Source organism: Chelonia mydas, chromosome 1 (genome assembly GCF_015237465.2).
Source record: "Chelonia mydas isolate rCheMyd1 chromosome 1, rCheMyd1.pri.v2, whole genome shotgun sequence".
NCBI classification, from domain to species: Eukaryota; Metazoa; Chordata; order Testudines; family Cheloniidae; genus Chelonia; species Chelonia mydas.
The window spans coordinates 255,216,106-255,236,092 of NC_057849.1; the positions used below are offsets into that span (position 1 = coordinate 255,216,106).

General features: G+C 50.2%; 2 protein-coding genes across 4 annotated transcripts in view; one reads left to right on the forward strand and one right to left on the reverse strand.

Moving 5' to 3' along the window:
• The window catches only part of PICK1 (protein interacting with PRKCA 1), a 13,876-nt gene extending 9,675 nt beyond the window's left edge, over positions 1 to 4,201 (forward strand). Inside the window, exons 11-13 of one of the 2 annotated variants that reach the window (XM_037881350.2) lie at positions 1 to 45; positions 1,717 to 1,861; positions 2,332 to 4,201. The exon at positions 1 to 45 is cut by the window's left edge and continues 6 nt beyond it. In XM_037881350.2, the coding sequence (XP_037737278.1) occupies positions 1 to 45; positions 1,717 to 1,861; positions 2,332 to 2,576 (435 nt within the window). In that variant the 3' untranslated portion in view covers positions 2,577 to 4,201. The remainder of the gene's footprint in view (positions 46 to 1,716; positions 1,862 to 2,331) is intronic. The other variant, XM_037881358.2, reaches the window with a different exon arrangement.
• Positions 4,202 to 5,506: 1,305 nt separating this feature from the next.
• On the reverse strand, positions 5,507 to 18,789 carry SLC16A8 (solute carrier family 16 member 8). Of its 2 annotated transcripts, none has more exons than XM_007069100.3 (5): positions 18,176 to 18,789; positions 13,846 to 14,144; positions 13,045 to 13,188; positions 10,783 to 11,652; positions 5,507 to 7,111 (listed from the first exon to the last, which is right to left on the reverse strand). In XM_007069100.3, the coding sequence occupies exons 2-5, from the start codon at positions 14,072 to 14,074 to the stop codon at positions 6,729 to 6,731; spliced, it is 1,626 nt and encodes a 541-aa protein (XP_007069162.2). In that variant the 5' UTR covers positions 14,075 to 14,144; positions 18,176 to 18,789; the 3' UTR covers positions 5,507 to 6,728. The 2 variants fall into 2 exon arrangements, with proteins under 2 accessions (XP_007069162.2, XP_043399099.1); XM_043543164.1 differs by lacking the exon at positions 18,176 to 18,789 and adding an exon at positions 15,437 to 15,593.
• Positions 18,790 to 19,987: the final 1,198 nt, after the last annotated feature.

Below are 19,987 nucleotides of genomic sequence, written 5' to 3' on the forward strand. Positions count from 1 at the left end.
TGCCTGAAAGTGAAGGAGATGGATGATGAGGAATACAGCTGCATTGTGAGTACTGAGGCTGCAACAATGAGGATTGCAGGTTGTATTTCTATAGCATTTTGTTCTCCCTCACATTGCAACCACAGAAACACACATGTGCCTGCATACAGCCATATAATGGCTCTAGCCCTGCTCATAATACATTATAATTGTTGAAGCATTCAAACCTGAAGGTCTTTGACTGCTATGCAGAAAATATAACTGATACCTTTTATGAAACACATCCCATCATCACAAACCATTGGGACCAGTCATCACCTCTGTTGCATGCTCACTGAATTGTGTGTCCTACTCTTCTAGTAATACTAGTATGTGTTAAGGAAACTATACAGTGTTATCCTAATGGATTCTACCTGAGTATAATGTGCAGTTTATCTTAAGAACTGTATTAGATACTCTGCATCCCACACTAATGCAAATTTGTTTGTAAGTTGCATTTGTAGTTGTTTAAGGAAAATTGATTTCAGGAGAATCTCTCCTAGTGACAATGTACTTAAACAAATATTTGTAATTATAATTGGAAGACTTCCAAAAATTCAGTAAAATCCTCAAACTGGCATGGAAAATAATTCCTAGCATTGAATATAGCCTTGTGAATCTTCAAAGTACTGTACAAATCTTAATCCTTACCAACAACTTATCAGGTAAATAAAGATGCCCTGTGTATGCCTCAGTTTCCCTAACTATAAAAAGGGGATGTGGACTTGTCCAAGGTCAGAGATGGAGTCAGTATCAGAGCTGAGATTAGAACTCTGCATTCCTTGGTGCCCAGTTCTTTGCTCAGAGGACCAGACAATGCTTCCTCCTTAGTAACTAGTAAAACTTGAGTAACCCAACACCCCGTGATGATGATATACATCCTGCTAAATGGGAGAGGAAAATCTCTGCCCCAGCCCAGCAGGGTGCCATTGTTGTGCTTTGGCACACATGAATGAAGAATACATTCCAGACCCACAGCACAATCAAGTAAGTACTTCCTCCCTACACACAATCTGCTGTGCCCTGTGCTGATAGACCTTATCACTTTCCTCTCAAAAACATGCTGTCGGACAATCAGTAGTGCCACCCTTACTGACTTCCAGTGCCATGACTAGAGGTAGGCAACACATGGACCCCTGGTAGACTTGCACTATATTATTCAAGGGTTTTATATATTTGAAAAGAAACCGTGATGCTTGCTTGTGAGGCAACATGTAAATAGTGAAGCTTGCAGGAGGGTTTACCTATCCCACCTGCATTTTCTCAAGCACGTGCATGTACAATAGTTAGGCCTCTGGCACCAGTCTTGTTGGGTACTGGTGCCTCTCTCAATAACTCAGCTCAGAAATCCAGTACCAGCTGGCCACCTGTTCTCACCTTCCCAGGTTGAAAGGGACTATAAGTCCCATTCCCTTGTGTCATGGAAATGCTCATTTCTTTATCCCTGCAATCATATGTTTGGCCTTTCAAATGGCTGTTTTAACAGTAGATTTGGATCCCCAGATGCTCCAGCTCTTAGCTTGCCTAGAACTAGCTCCATGTTCCTCATCATCAGTGGTTCCTGTGCTGAGTTTCAGTGGTCCCAAGAAGGCTGCAGCAGGATCACATGGTGACCTGAGGTTCATGGGGTCACATCAGTAAGCCTCTGGCACTGTGGACTTTTTGGGAGTCTCTAAAATAGTGTGGTGTTCTTGGCAGGCACTGGGCGAGCCCCTCTACAGGGTCAGCACTGGGAATTATGAGTACCGCCTAGTCCTACGCTGCCGCCAGGAGGCACGCACACGCTTTGCCAAGATGAGGAAGGATGTGCTGGAGAAGATTGAACTGCTGGACCAGAAACATGGTGAGTGTCACTGCCCTCCTTCATGGCCCCTATGGGCTTCATCCAGACAGGGGTTCTTTGCCCTTGTGGTCCCTCCTCATCTTAGCCCAGAAACCCTTGCTGCCAGCATCTCACTGACCTCATCCAATCTGGTTCCCTTGTCCTCATGGACCTTTCTGTTACAATGCTTGGGAGACAGCGGTGCACAGAGCATGAATATGACTGCTGCATAGGAGTAATCTTGGGGAGGGAGGCTTGGTCACAGCCTTGAGTGTGAGGGGAGTGATAGTCCTGCTGTGGGTTCTGAAAACCGTGGGTAACAGATTAGTTGCAATTAGCCTGATCACATTCTGGCATACACACACCCCTCAAATCCAGGGTAACGGGATGTGGACATGATGGTTGGTCACTGAAAAAGCAAGAGTGCACATGAGAGGGAGAACATCTGCTATATTCCCCACTGACACACTTCCAACCCATCCCCTCTGCAGTACAGGACATCGTGTTCCAGCTCCAGCGCTTTGTCTCCACCATGTCCAAGTACAATGATGACTGCTACGCCGTGCTCCGGGACGCAGATGTCTTTCCCATTGAAGTGGATCTAGCACGCACAACCCTGAGCTATGGTCAGAAGGACGTCTTCTCAGATGGGGCAGAGGAGGAGGAGGAAGTAGGAGAGCGAGAGGCCAGGAGGAAGGAGGAAGCAAATGGCGAAAAGCTTATTGATGATGCCTGAATATGCTGACACGGCAGGCGGGAAAGACATTAGAGACTGATAAAATCTGTTTCACATGGTGATTCGTCCTCAGTGATTTTCTGTATAAGCTCAGCCAGGGATTCCTCCTCTGCTTCGGATGGGGGCAGTTGGGATGACTTGGGCGCAAAGTCTGCACTCTTTCCAGCCTCCACTTTCTCCTTCCCTCCCTCTTTGCCTGGATGGCTTTCCCCAGTGTTCCACTGCCCAACTCAGGCTGAGGTAGGGGGTTACCGTGGGGAACCCTTGGAGGAATTCCCTCCCCGCACCACATGATTCCACCTGTGGAGGGGAGCCTTCTGAGTATGAAGGGCACATCGCTCCTCTTCTGCTGCCTGTGTCAGCTAAAAAAAGCACCTGAAGAGGGATGACTATGGACAGCAAGAACAGCTCCTCCTGATCTGCCCTCACTAGATGGAAAAATGCTGAAGTCAGCAGGACCACTTGCTCCACTGCTGACTACCCTGGGACCAGAGGGTTTTGCCTCTCTACTCTCCCACTTCAAATGTTGTATACAATTCTACTGCCCCTGATGGCTCTAGGTAGGTGTGAGGATGCTAGAGGAATCTGCCCCCTCTCCACCTGCTTTGGCTACTGTTTCCTATGGAAGAGAAAGAGAACCAAGGCAAGCTGAGGTGTAGAACTAGTGGTAGATGTAAACAAGTCATCAGCCAACATGGAGCCCTTCCCATGTGTAGCATCACCCTCCCCAAAGAAAGAGAAGGGAACTGGCCTTTATCAGAGAGGAACCATCTTCATCAGTACATGGGCAAAAGGTGAACCTTCTACTAGTCAAAGGGAGGAGGTCTGTGAAATTCACACTGGCTCAAGCTCACTCTGGTCCATGTATTTCCTTGGTCATTTCCCCTCTCACATTTTGCTCCGGGTTGGCCTTAACCAGATTTGCTCCTTAAGGATGCACAGCTTGTCATGTGCACCCCTCCCTGTGCATAGGTGCCAAGAGGTGTGATCATTACAAAACTGGGGAGGAGGTACTATAGCCTTCTATCAGAGGGCGTGTTGAAGAACAGACAGTCTTAGGGGGAGGGGAAAATAGTGCCTGCAGATGGAGATTATTTTAGACCCATGATGTAAGGAGTATGGAGTATTAAATCACCCACCCCCACCCTACAGCTCTCCCTGTTGCTACATGACTGTTCAGTTTGCCATTTTATGCTGCCTTTGCACCAGAAAGACCCGCTGGAACTCATAGCTAAGGCTCCTCACCCCCAATGCAAGGGAAGAGGAAAAGGAAAAATCAGGGGAAGTAAGGATTCCTCCCAACCCCCCATCTCTTTCTCTCTCCTCTTTGGAGTCCCAGTTCTATATAGTGGCTTTTGGTTTGTGGCAGTGATCTGTTGAGGATGAAGGTTTTAACTTCTCCCCACTCCATAAGGATGACTTGTACCAGTTGGCAGTGAGCAAGGCTATTAAGGACATTAATTTATGATTTACATGTTTTTTACTTGTTTTGTTTCTGGACTCTGTTGTCGTCTTCTCCGTGGGTGCCGCAAGAAGGCCAGCTAGGGCTAGGCTCCTCTGGAAGACTTGAATGGGCTTTAATATGCTGATGGATGCCTCTAATAAAGAAAAACTTAATATTTCTATTTTCCGTCCCCTTTTCACTGGCTTTTTCGTGCTCTGTTCACTCCTCCTCATCCCTCTATTTTGGACCCGAGGTGGGACATGAAGGTTGTGCATAAAGCTACGTTCCTTTTGTCTTAAGGGGGATATTAACTCCTTAAACAGAATTACGGTGGCCATCACTGCACCTTGCTTTGCAGATGAAAAGTGTGATGTACATTCTACATCAGGCTCTATGCACAGCAGTGTCCTGTGTTCGTAGGTGTGCTATGGCTTAGCGTAGAAGGTGAACGCGTCCTTGCAGACCACAGTCGTCCACCTCAATCCTGTCCTGCAGCGTCCCTTGCTAGGCCAGAGCTAGCTTCTAGCCACAAGCTCAGCTGCCGCACCTCAAGCCTGAGCTGACAGTAAGTCCTGCCCTTCTTGCGAGCAGAGGCTGCCCGCTGTGTCAAACAGGTAGCTTCTAGGAATGGAAAATAAAGTCAGTGATGGAGCTTGATGGAGACCCAGCCAACCACAGTTCACTAGCTCTGGCTACACCATCTCGCCCTAAGCTCTCAAGTCTGACTGGCAGAGATCACAGGGCAGGCTGCCTGGCATCCCATTTGGAATGTTATAGTGCAATACAATGGCACCACCGTTTCTTTGTGCTGCTGAGGGATGCTGGAGCCCAGGGGGACTCTGTTTGAATGGGAGCTGGACAAGAACACCACAGTAATCAAGGAACTGGAGGGACCAAATGTGTATGGGAAAACTCTGTCGGAGAAGGAGGATTGAGTGCAGTTCAGGTCCTGAGCTACGGTAAGCCATGTTCAGTGCAACTTGGAAAGGGGCATGGCAAAGGTGGCACTATACCCATGGCCCCTTTTGGGGTGGGGGGAAGAGAACTGGTCTGCTCCTGAGACTTAGTGTAGCCTGAAGGCTCTTGTAAGTTACAACAAGCTGCCCACATCCACCTGGAGGTGCTCTAGCTGCAACCTCTTTCCCTGGCCAGGCCCCTAGGCTGAAGCCAGCATGGAGTACCTATCCCTCCTGCTGAGTTCCCATTACAAAAGAGGAATTGCCAGCTACTGCTTTGTGCTGCCTATGCTGGGAGACAGAATCTGACCCTGGGGTTGTATAACACTTCATGAGATGAAACTGAATAAAGGAAAATGTTGCCTGGATAGCGGGAATCCTTTGCCACCAGTGAGGGCCGTGTAGACTGAATTAGTTTCCCAGAAGATGGGATGGAGGCTCCTTCTCTTACGTCACTTAAAAGTGCAAGATTGGACAAAGTGCACAGAACTAATGAACTAACTAATCTTGATGCTCCAAAAATGGTCAGATTTGTTTGGGAGTTTTTTAGATACATTTTAATGTGAATACAGTGCTGGTTACAAGCTGAGTCTCCTACACAGACAGAGGGGGTAGCTACAGTGCTCTTTGGGTCGTCGTTGTCCCCGAGTCTGTCTCAGTTGAGTCCTGGATGGAGGGGCCCAATCGTGGTTGCAAGCCCCCTGGCTCATTCAGGTCTTGTCTCTCTTTGAAAGCTCCTTATCGCAGCAAATCAATACTGCTTGTGTAGCAGCAGCTGGAGTGTGACCTTCTCTCTCTCTCCCCACCAAATTTGGTTTAGCTGGGCTATCGGCTGGTAATGTCTCTACCCCCTAGTTCATATTTGAGCCAGTGACCTGAAGCGAAGTGCCTGTTCTGCAGCCCTTGAGATCCCTGCCCTACAGCTCTCTGGCTTCTGATCCCTTGGTGTTGTAATAGGTCCCTTGAGGTGCTGCCATGGGGTGTTTGAGGTGAAGTAATTCAGGAAACTGGAAGGAAGGGCTTTGGCTAGGAGTGTCATAGTAGACCCAGTTCTAAAGCGGATTAAGTGTGGTTTAAGCATGGAAGGGAAGGTTGTTCTCTTAGAATCCAGAAATCCATCTCTTAATCCTGATTTACTATTTGCTCAAACACCCTCATTCATTGCATCCTCTGGTTGCTGCTTGTTCTTCTGCCTGAACATTGATTCCTTTATATAAGGAGTTTTCTTTTAGTTAAAAAACACACTCCCCCAACCCTCTTGTAACGATTGCTGCCACATAGATCATCCCTCAGGACCTGGTGTGTTTTTACCTGTCCCCGAAGAGAAACTCTTCCTGCTCCGTGTTGTTCCCTCACATGTCATCTATTCTCGCCTTGCAGATTCAGCCTATGGGGAAGGGTCATAAAGAGCCCCTAATGCTTAGGGTGGTAGTGCAGAGGGAAGAGTAAAGTTCTCTGGCTACCTCTGCTGCTGTTTAAAAATATTTCCCATAGACAGTTTGTAGGGGAGGCTGGTTTTCAGGGTCTCTGGGCCTGTGTTGAATACATCAGTGTATTTGCAGTATACCGTTACACAGACATTATATATATAAAAATTCTGTCTCTTGTTCCTTGCAGCTCCCCCACCCCGCCACAGCTTCTTCCCCAGCACAATCTCCCCCTCCAACCTATATTCCGTCCCCCATTTACTTGTCTCCAAACCAGGCCAGTCATACACTTTAGCATTGTCTCTTAGTCCTGGCTTTTCACTTGCTAAAAACTCTCTCTCTCCACTGTCGGGCCAGAGTTGCATTCACCTGGGACTGGTACTGCCCCCTCAGCTGCAGGCTGCTCAACCCCATCTGCACTATGGTCCTCTGCTACATGGTTCACCGCCTCGCTGTCCATGACGACAGCAGTGTTGGTGCTGTGGGACAGATGGTGGTTGTCACCAGCATGGTCCTCCACATCTGACTCTGCCTCTTCAGTATCACTGCCACCCCCTACCGAAGGGGTCTTCTCTGGCTGGGGTGTCTTCTTCCCCTGATTCAGGCAGCAGTAGGTGGCCATGCCCAGGAAGAGGGAGGAGAGTACAACCTCTGAGCCAGCCAAGTAGAAGATGATTGCGTAGTTCTTGAATGCATCCACCAAGTGTCCTGATAGTCAAATGAGAAATAATTAGGGTTAGACTGTCAGCAAGTCTTTTCCAATGATATGGACGTCGCTGAGATCAGCACCTCAATGAGCTCTCTATGGCGGTGGAAAAATTTCCTAAGGAAAGAGACTGAAGCCTTATTGGGATATTCAAAATTACACTTGACAAAGCCCTGGACAATATACAACAGAAAGCCATTCTGTGCTGGCTGAGAAAAACAGAAGGGATGTGATCCAAGAGGTGAGTCTGTGACACTGCTTGTAGCTACAAATTTGCCTTTGTAATCATGACACCGTGCTGATGTGGTCTGACACTGCTCCATACAGTATGACGACTCAGAAGAGGCAATGGAATCACATGCAATGCTGCAGCATAATGCTTGAAACCCTTTGGGGGCCCTTTGAATTGTCCCACAAATTAGGGCTTATGGAATAACTTTGTGAAAGTCAGGATTGTCCTGTGTGTGTAGTGGAACCCTATATGTGACTCCAGGCTGGGTAAAGAGTAGGGAATAGTAGGGGGCAAATCTTAACACACAGTAAGTCCTGTCATCCCCTCGAACCTGCAGACCAAGCAGCAGCTAAGTAGGGTTATGCCAAGCAAAGTGACACTGTTACTTTCTTCCCATTCAGTTTCTGCTCCCTTAAGTCAGATCAACTGCGTTTACCAACAGACTCAAGCTTCCCCCCACCATCAGGCCCCTACAGCTGCCAGGCACTATGGGCTAGATTCTGTTCGGCTTGGCATAGGCTGAACACATAAGCTTAGCCACAGTTCCATTCTGCCAAGGTTATGGTGACAGCTATTCCCTTGTTATCCTATTTTACAAACAAACTGCTCTCAATGTATAAAGATGGTCCGAGCTTCATTGCTGCAGCACCCCAAGTCCCTCTCTCATCCCACTATTGTCCTTGTCCCTCTCCACCATTCTGTATTGACTTACCCAAATAACCATAACCCTCTTTGAATCACGACTGGATGCCTTCCCAGAAGATGTTTGACTAAAGCATACGTTATTGCTCTCACTGCAGGGGTAACTGGGGGAGGATAGCAGGCCAGTGTTATACAGGTCAGATTAGACCTGTCCCTTCTGGCGTTAAACTCTGTGCATAAATGGAGAGAAGATAAAGCATCTCTCCCTCTCCAGACTGTTCAGATCCCCTCATGGTCTCCTCCTTCCCTTTTCTTTCTATTGCCATTTCTTCAGTGTTCCTTCCTTGAAAGGAGATGCTCTGGTGGCTGCACACAATATTCTATAAAGGCCTGTTTCTCCACCCTTTGCATTTTTGGCTGTCATGTCACCAAGCTCTGGACACTGACAGGCCCACCAGCAATGCTGAGCTAATGTCCCCTTCCCCTGCCACCACAGCTGCTTCATTAAGCCCCATGAATCATTACCTCTGTCTCACAATGTATTTCAGAAATCTTCCTAAAGTGGGCCAGTGTCAGCCTGCTTGGGCTTGCTACCCACCCTCGGAACTAAGCGTGTTCCTGTTTGGATCAGAGAAGAAAAGCCTCTCTGAAAACAGAAGAAAAACTGTTGTTGTTAGTGAGGGTTCTCACAGTGATCCAAATTAAGCCATAGGTCTGGTCCTCTCCTCCCCACAATCATAGATATCATAGAAGTGTAGGACTGGAAGGAACCACAAGAGGTCTTCTAGTCCAGTCCCTTGCTCTGAGGCAGGACTAAGTATTATCTAGACCATCCCTGACAGGTGTTTGTCCAACCTGCTCTTAAAAACCTCCCGTGACAGAGATTCCACAACCTCCCTAGGTAATTTGATTCAGTGCTTAACCACCCTGACAGAAAGTTTTTCCTAATGTCTAACCTAAATTTCCCTTGCTTTTGCCTTCAGAGGCTCTAGTGCAGTGGTTCCGAAACGACCCCTTTGGCATCTTACTTAGTGTCCCGGACCCCTATCGTTTCTGGTATGACTGGAACACCCCTGCCAGCGTGAACTCTCATACAGGGTGTGTGAGAGGCCACACTGTGTGGAGGATGCCATCTGGAGAACAAAATGGTATCCTCCATGCAGCAAAAATGCTGGAATGCTGTTCCGGCATGTTCTGACCCTGGCTCAAGGGATGGACCCCCCCCACGTAACCCACAGGGGCTGGAGACCCCACTTTGGGAGCCTCTGTGCTAGTGGAGGGTTTGATTTAACATGGCAATGGGATGGTTGGCACAGCAGGGGGAAGAGCTCAATCATGCTGTATTTCATGCACTGTCATGTCATGGCTGGAGATTGGGTTCAAATTTTGGCTTAAGGAAAGGAGCAGAGGGGTGTCAATCTGGGTCCTGGTAGGCATTTGCCTACAATACAGCAGAAAAACCTCAGTGAATAATGTATTCAGTAAATTTGTCCTTGTTTTCCTGTTTGCAAGTTATCAACTAATAGACTTTGACAAGGACTGGTCACGTTCATCGAACACTTTATGCAAGCTACTCCCTCCCAAGGGAACAAACTATTCACTATTAGTTACAAAGAGTGAGTGATGAACTCACCTTAGTCACAGGCATATTATTGCCACTCCATAGGTGCTGAACTAGGGGTGCTGCCGCACCCCCTGGCTTGAAGTGGTTTCCACCATATACACGGTTTACCATTTAGCTTTCAGCACCCACACTGTACAAATTGTTCTAGCGCCCCTGTGCCAGTCCCTTATTGATTGAAAGACTTTGAATCTTCTCTCTAAAAAAAGATTTTGAGATGGCCCTGTGCACAATTCTGGCAGGGATGCATTGTTACAAACATTCATGAGACTTGCGCTTTCCGCAAACAAAAATAGTCACGCTCATGAATATGCACAGCAACAAAGCAGAAGGGCTGTGAATACTAATGAGAAGTTGCTGGTTTTTAGACACATTAATGTTCACAAATGCTTTTTGCAGTATTTGCCAGGCTTTAACAACAACATAACCTTCTCTTCTTACCCATGCAAAGCAATAGCACGGGGTGCTGTTGGTCAGGATTAAGGGACACTGGGGGTAGATCCCACTATAGGTAGCCCTAACTAAATGCTCATAGTTTCTAATTTTTTATGAGCAAAATAATAGAATTCACAAAAAGAATCTCTCAGCACACCAGTTATATCAGTTTTGTTGTGCATTGGGTTGGACTGAGATTCTTCATTTCAGATAGTCTTTTTTTATAGGGACAATTGAAATGAAAAGCCAGCTAAGTGTTTTACTGTTAAAGTATACTTTATGAAAAATTGATTAAAAAAAGAGAAGTGTATGTACTCGCATACACACATCATAAAGCAGGGGTACCTTTTTCCCCCACTTGTGCAAACAGAGGCAATGAAATAGTCCCTCATTCATTCCTCTCTAAAGATAGGAGTTGAACTATTCAACTCCCTTCAGTTCTTCAGTAATCTGCTTAGATGTCCTCTCCCTCAAGGAATTAAAGAGGTGCAGCCTCATGAACCCTTCAGATGCCAGGTACTGAAGCCACCCCACCCTGCTCTGATATCTAGGATGCCATTGGATGACTATGGATACCATTCCACCAATCAAAAATTAGGGCTAGAAATATGCAGTTAAAATGCCTGGATGCTTCCAAATTCTTGAGAGAACTTAACCATTAGTGTTACCCGTTGGTCAAGAGTCCCAGTGTCAGGCCGGGAGGGCAGTTGCGTGACCGACAGCTCTCTCAAGCACAAACATACCTGCTGAGGGTGGCCCGATGAGCACAGCAAAGGCTTCAATGAGCAGGACCAGCCCAATGGCACTGGAGAACTTCTGGGATCCAACAATGGCCATGAGCACCTCAAACTGCAATGCACCCACCATGCCGTAGGAGATGCCAAAGAAGACACAGAAGATGACCAGCTCCGTGTACGTGTTAGCCCTGGCACTGCAGATGTCTGTCAGGCCATTGAAGAGCATAGCAAAGCTGAATAAGTAGGCGACATGGGGACGTATCCACTTCAGCCCGGCCAGCATCCCACAGGAAGGGCGGGCAAAGATGTCTATGAAGCCAATGATGGACAGCAGGAAGGCAGCTTCTGTGTCTGGCACTCCTATGTCTTTGGCATAGTTGACCAGCAATATGGGGGGCACAAAGAGACCCAAGACCATGATGAACTTAGCAATGGAGTAAATGACAAACCCCCGGTTGGAGAAGATAGAAAAATCCAATAGCTTCTTTCCTTTCCTGGGCTGCTGCTTCTTCTTGGTTTTCTTTGACTTTTTGACTCCATCAATGGTGCTTATGGCCTCCTCTGCCCTTTCCCCAATGGGCAGCATCTCCTTGGCTTCATATTTGTCCTGAACTCTCTCCATCTTCCGCTTCATCCCTGCCTCGAGGGGTCTCATGACTGCTCCACAGGTGCAGCAATTGAGCAGCAAACCCCCCATGATAAGGAATCCCCCTCGCCAGCCAAACTTCTCGAGCAAGACCTGCCCCAACGGAGAGAGGGCAGAGAGGAAGACAGGGCTCCCAGCTGCAGCAAGCCCATTGGCCAGAGGTCTACGTTTGTCAAAGTAGGTGCCAAGCATGATCAGGGAGGGCTGGAAATTCAGAGCCATACCTAGACCTGTGTGCAGGGGTAGGGGAAGGAGGAGATGGAGAAAGTAATGGGTGAGAGACCACAGAGACAAGAGGACCACAACAAATGCAAATCTCTCAGAGATTCTGCATGCACACACCTAGCCCAAAGACCCTGTCATGTAGTTTAATTCTCTTCCCAAGTCTTAGACTCTCCCATATGACTTACTGTATGAAACTCATAGGCAGAGGCAGGACCAGGTCCCAAAGACCTTATATTGCACTGGGACCCACCCACTGTCACCTGCCTTTGCTACCCCGTTCTAACTGGCAGGCCTTCCCTGAGGGCCTGTATCAGGGCTTCTCCATCACCACCTTACTTGGGCTATTACCCGTTAAACTCTTGATCAGTCCCACTGTGACCCCACCTCAGGCTGTTCCATTGTCAGATTGCATCCAGAAGAGAAAATATTAATGGACCAGCGTTTGGGGGTTTTTTTCCTGTTACTATGGGTTCTTCTTCCTCCTGGTGCGTGTCTCTCTTCCCCGCGCCTCTCAGAGCTCAGTGGTTTCCCCCCACCCCATACCCTAGTGACTCTGCCTCTGTATGAAGACGGCTGTGTGGAGTTCCTTCTCTAGCCCATCCAATCTTGCTAAATCAATTGATGAGCCAGACTTAAGGTGTTTCTCCTGCCAGCCCCTGAGTGCTGAGCCGATCGTCCTCACAGTGCTCTCAGCCTTTGCCAGCCACAGAACAAGGGTCTTGGACACTGAGGTCCTTCGGCCAGGTCTGATTCCATCTATGCAGCTCCAGATGGAGGCAGGCAGGAGTCTCAGTCACAGCCCAGACCCCTCCTCTTGCCTCCTCCAGCCTCAAGAGCCAGTGCCATAAGAGCAGGCTATCCTCCCAATAGCCACGTCAGCTCCCTGAGCACATCCACAGTAAAGAGAAAATCCTCTTCCCTCAGCAACCAAACTCTGTTTCTCCAGAGCAAAGGGGGGAAAAAAACCCACGTCATGAAGTTGTGTGTTTCTCGCTCAGTCTCCACTTCTCTCCCCTATGACCATGTAATCCTTCCATTGACTTAGACCCCTTTATTTCTCCATCATCCCTGCCAGTGTTCCTCACAACTCCTCACTCTGCCTTGTCTCCCTCAGGTAGCAGCTTGCCAGCCTGAACTGCATTTAAGCATGTGTCTTGCTCACACAGATCCAGTGGAAGCACAGACAGGGCCTCTCTCTCATCCCCTGCTCATCTCTCACTCCCCTCTCTGCCTTCACATATTTATACATCGCCAGTCACCATGGTAGTTAGACATCATCTATGTCCCTTCTGTCTCTATCCCTGCCTATGTCATTCTCCCACCCCAGGCCCCAAGCTGCTGGGATCCGACAGGTGCACTCCCCCAGCTGCAGCGCTCCCCCTCCGTAGGGCTCTCACCTGTCAGCATGCCAGCCGTCAGGTACAGTTCAATAATGTTGGTCGTGAAGGAGGCTAGGATCATACCAGAAGATGCCAGGAGCCCACCGACAAGCATCACAGGCCGGCACCCAAACTGGTTCACCATGATGCTGCTCACAGGCCCTGAATGGAAGCAGAGAAGCCAGAGTGAGAACCAGAGAAAACAAGGAGTTAGGGCAGCTATGACCAAGTGACTTCTCCACACGCCTGCAACACGTGAATGCGGAATGCTCAGGCCAAAGGAAATCTCCCTCCTTCACCGTCAGCTCTGCTCTGGAGGTAGAGCATCAGCTCTAGGGTCCACACAGAGTAGCCCTGGCTCCACACTGCCACAAGGGTGACCTGGCTTTGATTCCTTCTTTCCATGGGGCAAGAAGAGACTTGGTGTAACATGGAGACAGCTATACTCAGCTTCAGTGAGGGCAGCAAAAGGGAAGAGAGGGACCCCCTCCGGCTGACCAAGGAATGGAGCTGATGAGCAGGCAAAGAGATCTTCAGGGTGCCAATGGAGACATAGGGGATGTCTGAGGCATGGGGGACGAGGGGGCATAAATCAGGACATTGCATGCTTATCCCCCTTTTGGGAGGGGTGTTGGGGACAGAGGTCTCTCACCCTGCCCCAACTCCCATTTGGTTTTAGTGCAGAGGCGGATTGGGAAGCATAAAGAGGTCAAAGACCCAAAGGAGACGTCTGCTCTGTGCCGTGTCCGTGTTTGAGTGGGGGAGGGCTAAAGTGGGGGTTTGTTGGAAGGGGGACGGGGCTCACTCTAGCGTTCTCACCTGTGCCATACAGCATGGCCAGCATGATGGACGAGATCCAAGCTGTGTCGCTGTAGCCCACATGGAAGTCATGCATCAGCTCCTTGAAGTAGACGCTCACTGCCTTAGGGAAGGCGTAGGAGAAGCCGGTGATCACAAAGCAGCCCAGCAGCACTATCCAGCCCCAGCCACCATCTGGGGGCTTCACCGAAGCTGGCAGCTGGCCCTCCTCTGGGTCAGACCTCCCCATTTTCTAATTTGGGGGAGGGGACCCAATGCCAAGCGGGGGAGAGCGTGTAGTAGACACGGATCTCCAAGAGCTGCAGGATGAGAAGAGCATGCAGGACACACGGTTACAATGGCAGCTCCAGCCTTCCGCCCGTTGACGTGCTTACATTCACTTGTGCCAGTATTTGTTCCCACATTCTCTGACCTCTGCCCCCTCGTCACATGGAGCTGCAGCGTGGTCTAATGGCTAGGACACTGGAGTGGGAGTCAGAAGACCTGGTGCTATTCTGAACTCTTTGCCACTGACCTGCTGTGTGGCCTTGGGCATGTCCCCTCACCTCTCCTCCTTGTGCCTGGTTCCCCTCCCATGCTTTGGCTGCCTTGTCTAGTTAGGCTGGAAGCTCTTCAGGGGCTGTTTCTCAAGCAGTGTTTGCACAGTGCCTAGCACAACGGGACTCTGGTTTGGGTTGGGGCCTAGACATGCTACAAACCACCACTTGTGCTCCCTGCAAGCACACTACAGACAGCCCCCTCACACACACACACCCTCTTTCTGAGCTGCCGAGGAGACAGATTTTTGAAAGGGGGGGCAAGCTAGAGCTGTAGGGTATTTGCATGCCAGAGGGATTAGGGCTCTGTACCTATATAACTTACTTTGCCAGAACAAAGGCAGGGTGAGTTGGGGGTGGGGGGTTGCCTTGTGAGTTTCTCTCAGAAGCCTTAAGCTGGACAAGAATTTTGCTCCCACTGGGCAGTCTGGGTTTGTTTTTCTCACTTCCACAGTCCGTGCCAGGGCGCCCGTTGGGCCCTTCCCAATGCTGAGCATGGTGGACCCTGGGAGCACACAACAGCAGTACAGGGAGGCCACAGCCTCTCTCCTTGTCACCCAATAGCTTTCCCATGTCTCTGCACACACCCTATGCTTTGGCTATAACTGCTAACACACAGCACTCTCTCACTCCTGGCCAGAGCGTGGATAGCACATGGTATGACAGGTTCCAGAGAATCCAGGTGGATTTCCCCAGGCTTAGCTCACAGCTTGCCAGGACACTTTCCTCTTCTGGCAACGCAGGTTTCCCCTCTCCTTCTGAAACGCCTCTCCCCACCCCAGTGCCACTGGCTGCAGTACTTTGAGCGGACAGGTCACTCTTTGATGATGTCTCCATTCCCTGTCTCAGCCAGTTCTGGGAAGTCCCAGCCTTCACTCTGATCTGGGACTGCCATGAGCCAAGGAGGCTCTCACAGACAAGGCACAGGATGGGGAAGCAGGAGATCTAAGCTCTATCCCCAGCTCTGCTGCAGACACTGTGTGTGTGACCTTGAGCTAGTCATCTCCCCTCTCTGTACCACCTGCATAACAGAGAGTCTATTTCAGCCCCCTCACCACAGAGGTGCTCATGTTTATAAAGTGCTTTGAGATCCTCAGATAGCAGTGCAGAGTGGCGTTATTCAGGGTAAACCACTTTCACGGGGCAAGAGTCAAATTTGGAGAGCAGCCCCTTCTTCCCCAGCACCAGCCAGCCTCAGTAGTTTTGTGAGATTGCTAACTCCCCGCAGGGGTTGAAGGGCTGGTGTTTCACAACCAAACTGGTTATGGTGTAGGCTGTTGGCAGGTCAATATGGCACAACTAAAAATAAAAATAGGGCTGGGTGTTTCCAGGGGGTGTCTGCAAGGGGGTGAGCAAGGACTATGTAGCACCGCACCAGCTGAAATGGGGAGATTGCCGGTGGGCCTACAGTAAGGGACACTGCCATACCCACAATGCACTGCAGGGCTGATTTGCATGAGAAGGCGCCATTGGCTTTGGGCCAGCTGTCACTAATCAGGTTTCGGAGCCAGGCTCAGCACATACAGGTAGGCACAGGGCTGGTGACCCCAGATGCCCTCAGCAGAGTCTCCCTTCCCCACACCAGGAGGAACCTTCTTCTGGAAAAGCATGGTCCGTTGTCCTACCACAGCACACTACTAGGGGCAAGTGCCGTGGGCCAAGCTCCATTGAAGCGGAGCTGGAAAGGTATTTCTGGCACTTCTCCCACAAGGCCCAGTCCAGTGCCGCCTAGTCAACAGTCGTTGGGAACCTGTCCCACAGGAAATCAATGGCCAGAGGGATCTTGCTGTGAGGGTGGAGTTAAGCTGTCTCTCCTTTGGACGGTTCTAGCCAAATGCTCCTCACATGCAGAACCAGCATGTGCTGCAAGCTTCCGAAATCAGGCAGGCAAGGGGCCAGCAAGCTCTGCCCGGTGTTTCAGCCCATTTATAAAGGGCTCCAGCTCCCCCCCACACACACACCGGCTCGAGCATTCTCTACCTGCAGCCAAGCAGCATCAAGAAACTCATTCCAGACATAAGACTTGGCGCTCGTACAGCACCTTAAGTGTTCAAAGTGCTGCATGTACATTACCCCATTAATATTCATCCCCATACACACACACACACACACACGTGTGTTACAGATGGGGAAACTCAGGCACAGAGATGATAAATTACTCGCCCAAGGCCACCCAGTGAGCCAGCAGCAGAGTCAGGATTAGAACTCAGGAGCTGTGACTCCCCCAGTGCTGTGTTTATTTATCTAGCCCCTACTGCCAAAAAGAATCTGAGCCTTACAACCAAGTCTCCCTGACTCAGTGCAAATGAGTGACAGCAGTAGGAACGGGCTGTGGGAAAGGCATTTCCACGCTAAGTATTCACCGGTCGGGGTGAGGGTAAACCCAGATTCTACTGTCAACCACCAACAGTTCTAACCTTTTACTGCTCCAAATGATCACGTCAAACAGTGGCACCCCGGCAGGTTGATTTAGCAACACTCCACTCTCCGCTCCGCCCAAAGCCCCTCTCCAACTTACTAGCAAGCAAGTTACTATTGTATTACAGAGCACGTGCTCTAATGGAACAAAGATTCCCAGATCAGTCTTGCACCTGGACCACTGGCATCATCTGATGCATGCAGCTGTGTTGGAAGAGTGTCTGCTGCCAAACACACGCACCCACGCAGACACATGGACACCTGCCCCAGATTCTTGCTGTTCATTCCTCTGCTCATCCTTACGTTTGTCAAGCTGGTTGAAACCTCTGTGCTCCAGCACCATGATCAGAGGTTTATTGGGAAGTGGGGAGGCATAAGCAACATGTGTCCTCGCTCGAAATGTTCAATAGCTTCTAGGCAAGGGCATTGATTTGGCCCTTTGGCACACACCTCCTCATTTGCAAAACATGGTCTGATGTGCCATTTACTCCAGGTTCTGAGAAACAATATGGGGAGTGTAGGTTTCCCGCTCAGAAGTTCACAACAAATGCACTGGCTGTTCTGATCATTGCTACGGGGGTTGTATGCACTGATGTACACTGTGTCTGGTCCTTGCACACCACTGCTCACTACTATTTTCTCCAGTGCTGGGAAGGTTTGTTTGGATATTTAAAAAACTCAATTCCCAGTTTAAATACACACTAGAGTAGATGGATCATTGGCACACAGAGGCTCCTCCCCGAATGCTAACGCCCAACGCATCACACCTGCATTCTCAGGGGTCTCCATAGCACCCGTCACCTTTGTAGCTCAGTGTGCTGATGCCTCTGTTATGGCAGGGCGAGATTTACCACCAGTGCTAGAAAACCCACATGCAAGGGCAGCGCACTAATGGTGAGAGTCAGACCCTCAGCCTTTGTGTGCGGGGTGGGCTACACCCCGGGGGCTAGCACTGAGAATCATCCTCCACGCACAGCAGGATCCCACCACTAGGGAGCTGTCCCAGACCCAACCGCTGAACAAAGTGGGATTCACAACTCGAGCACACTGGCACTGGGAGTCAATGGGATCCACACACTAGTGCCAGCATTCTCCTCTAGTGTCCCCGCTCAGTGGGGTCCCTGCTCCAGGTGATGGGGCCAGGACTCACGCTCCCAGCCTCCAAGGGCAGCGGATCCACGTCACAGAGGGAGAGAGGGTGCATGGAGAGCGCATCCAGAGAGAATTAGATAAGCTTTCCCTGGCACAGGCTGACCTATTAATAGGCTATGCCCTGAGACCAGCATTAGCCTGGGCGGCAACCAGGAGAACATCCTGCACACACCACTAACCTACCAAATGAATCAACAGTCGTCAAAGTGCATCTGGATACAAACCTCGCAGGACGGCGGCTGCCTGTTCACCCTCCGAGTTCCGGGGGGCCGATCTGCGTGGTGCTTCTTGGCTCCAGGAGGAGCACGTTAGCTTAGATGGTGTCTTTCGGGGTTAGCTCCATGGCAGATGCCTGCTTTGTTTTCCTGGACAGCAAAGTCCCCCCTTCAATCTGGATTGCAGAAAATCCTGCACTGCTTCCTGTCCTCTCCTGAACCACCTGCTGCTGGTGGGGTCATGCAGTGATCTCCAACTGCTGCAGAGACCCCCCCACTCCCGCCAAGTCCTGTCCGCTGGGAGTCCCTGGGTGCAGCGCAGCTTGCAGCTTGAGCCCCAAGGTGTTTACACTGTGGATGTGGGTCAGCAGCTGCTTATGTTTTAAAGTCGGCAAAGCATCAGAGGTGCTGATCTAGCAGAAACCACCTCTCCATTTTTAAGAAGCTTTTCCAGCCAATGGGAAGGAGCAGCCTGCATGCCTGGGCCAGAATGCCCCGGTAATCCCATGGCTCAACACAGAGAGACAGCTGGGAGCCTGGCCAAAGATTCCTTATGGCTTCCCCTCTGCACTCACTTTCCTTAGCAGGGAGACTCTTAACATTTGTCTCTTGGCTCATCAGGATGGAGCAGCCTAAGCAACAACATCAAGGATCTTTACAAAGCTGGAGCGTGAATGCGCAGTTCAATCAGTGGGATGTGCTGAGGAGGCGGGGCAGGGAAGGTGCAGTCCTGGAGCAGGGGGAGCAGAAGGATGGGGCAGGGGGTGCAGTGGTTAAGGAGGGGGATAGGGTGTGGTGACGGAGCAGGGAATGCAGTGACAGGATGCAGGTGTTTACAGTGAATGGTGCAGAGGATGCAGGGACAGAGCAGGGCATGGGGTGGAGGTGCAGTGACAGGACAAGGGTGCAGTGCTGCAGTATGGAGGTGCTGCAGTGGAGACAGGGTGCAATGATGGAGCAAAGGAAGCAGAGCCGAGAGTGGGCCCTGCAGGGAATGCTCTGAAGTAGCAAGCAGGTGCTTGGATTCAATGCTGATGAGGGCCACATATGCTAGTAGATAGACAGGGGAGGAACATGGAGGCCTTCCTGAACAGCCTCCTTACCACTTGCCTGGGGTAAATTCTCCTTTTAAGGAGTGTGGAAAATCTCATGAGTTATTCCTATCTCCTCGTGGCATAAGGCTGGAGGGCTGGTGAGAGTTCACCATGGTTTGACCAGGGCTCCCTTCTGTTGCAGGCTCCACAAAAAAGCCAAGTGAATGGAGGGCAGGGCTGGCGGTCTAGCACACTCCAAACGGCACTCACCCAGAGCAGGCAGAGCCGTTGGCGTTAGGATGGTGGGGCTGCTCTGGGGAGATCAGTGCGCACAGAGCGCCAGGAGGAATGCTACCAGGAGGAATACAGTCACCAACCATAAAAAAAGCAAACCCGGGGGGGGGGGGCAGAATTCAGGCAGCCTCTGCAGCTGACTGGAGGGGAGTGAGGGTTAAGCCACCATAATAAAACCAGAAGTCTGCTTTCCACCTGAGACCGGCAAGACTCATTCCAGGTGTGGCCAAAGGATTTAAGACATGCACACCCTGGTCCCCAGAAGTGAAAGGCTTGCTGTTTAATCCATTAAGCTTCTTAGCTTCCTTCCCCCTCCTCCATCTCTAAATTCCTGCAGGGGAGCAGAGGTAACAGAGCAGGGAGGGAAGGGAGCCGGAGGGGCTTTGGGGAGCTGCAGGGAGGGGGGGTAGTGGTGGTGGTGAATGTCTATTAATAAGGCTAATTGGCTAAAGCAGCTGCAGCAGGTCTCTCCCCACCCTCCCCTCGGGAGAGC

Excerpts from the sequence above, each read along its gene's own strand:
- SLC16A8 (XM_007069100.3), bottom strand. The coding sequence starts at position 14,074 with ATGGGGAGGTCTGACCCAGAGGAGGGCCAGCTGCCAGCTTCGGTGAAG. Across the intron at positions 13,189-13,845 it reads GGCCATGCTGTATGGCACAG|GGCCTGTGAGCAGCATCATG; the intron begins GTGAGAACGCTA and ends GCTTCCATTCAG. Across the intron at positions 7,112-10,782 it reads CATCGGGCCACCCTCAGCAG|GACACTTGGTGGATGCATTC; the intron begins GTATGTTTGTGC and ends TTTGACTATCAG.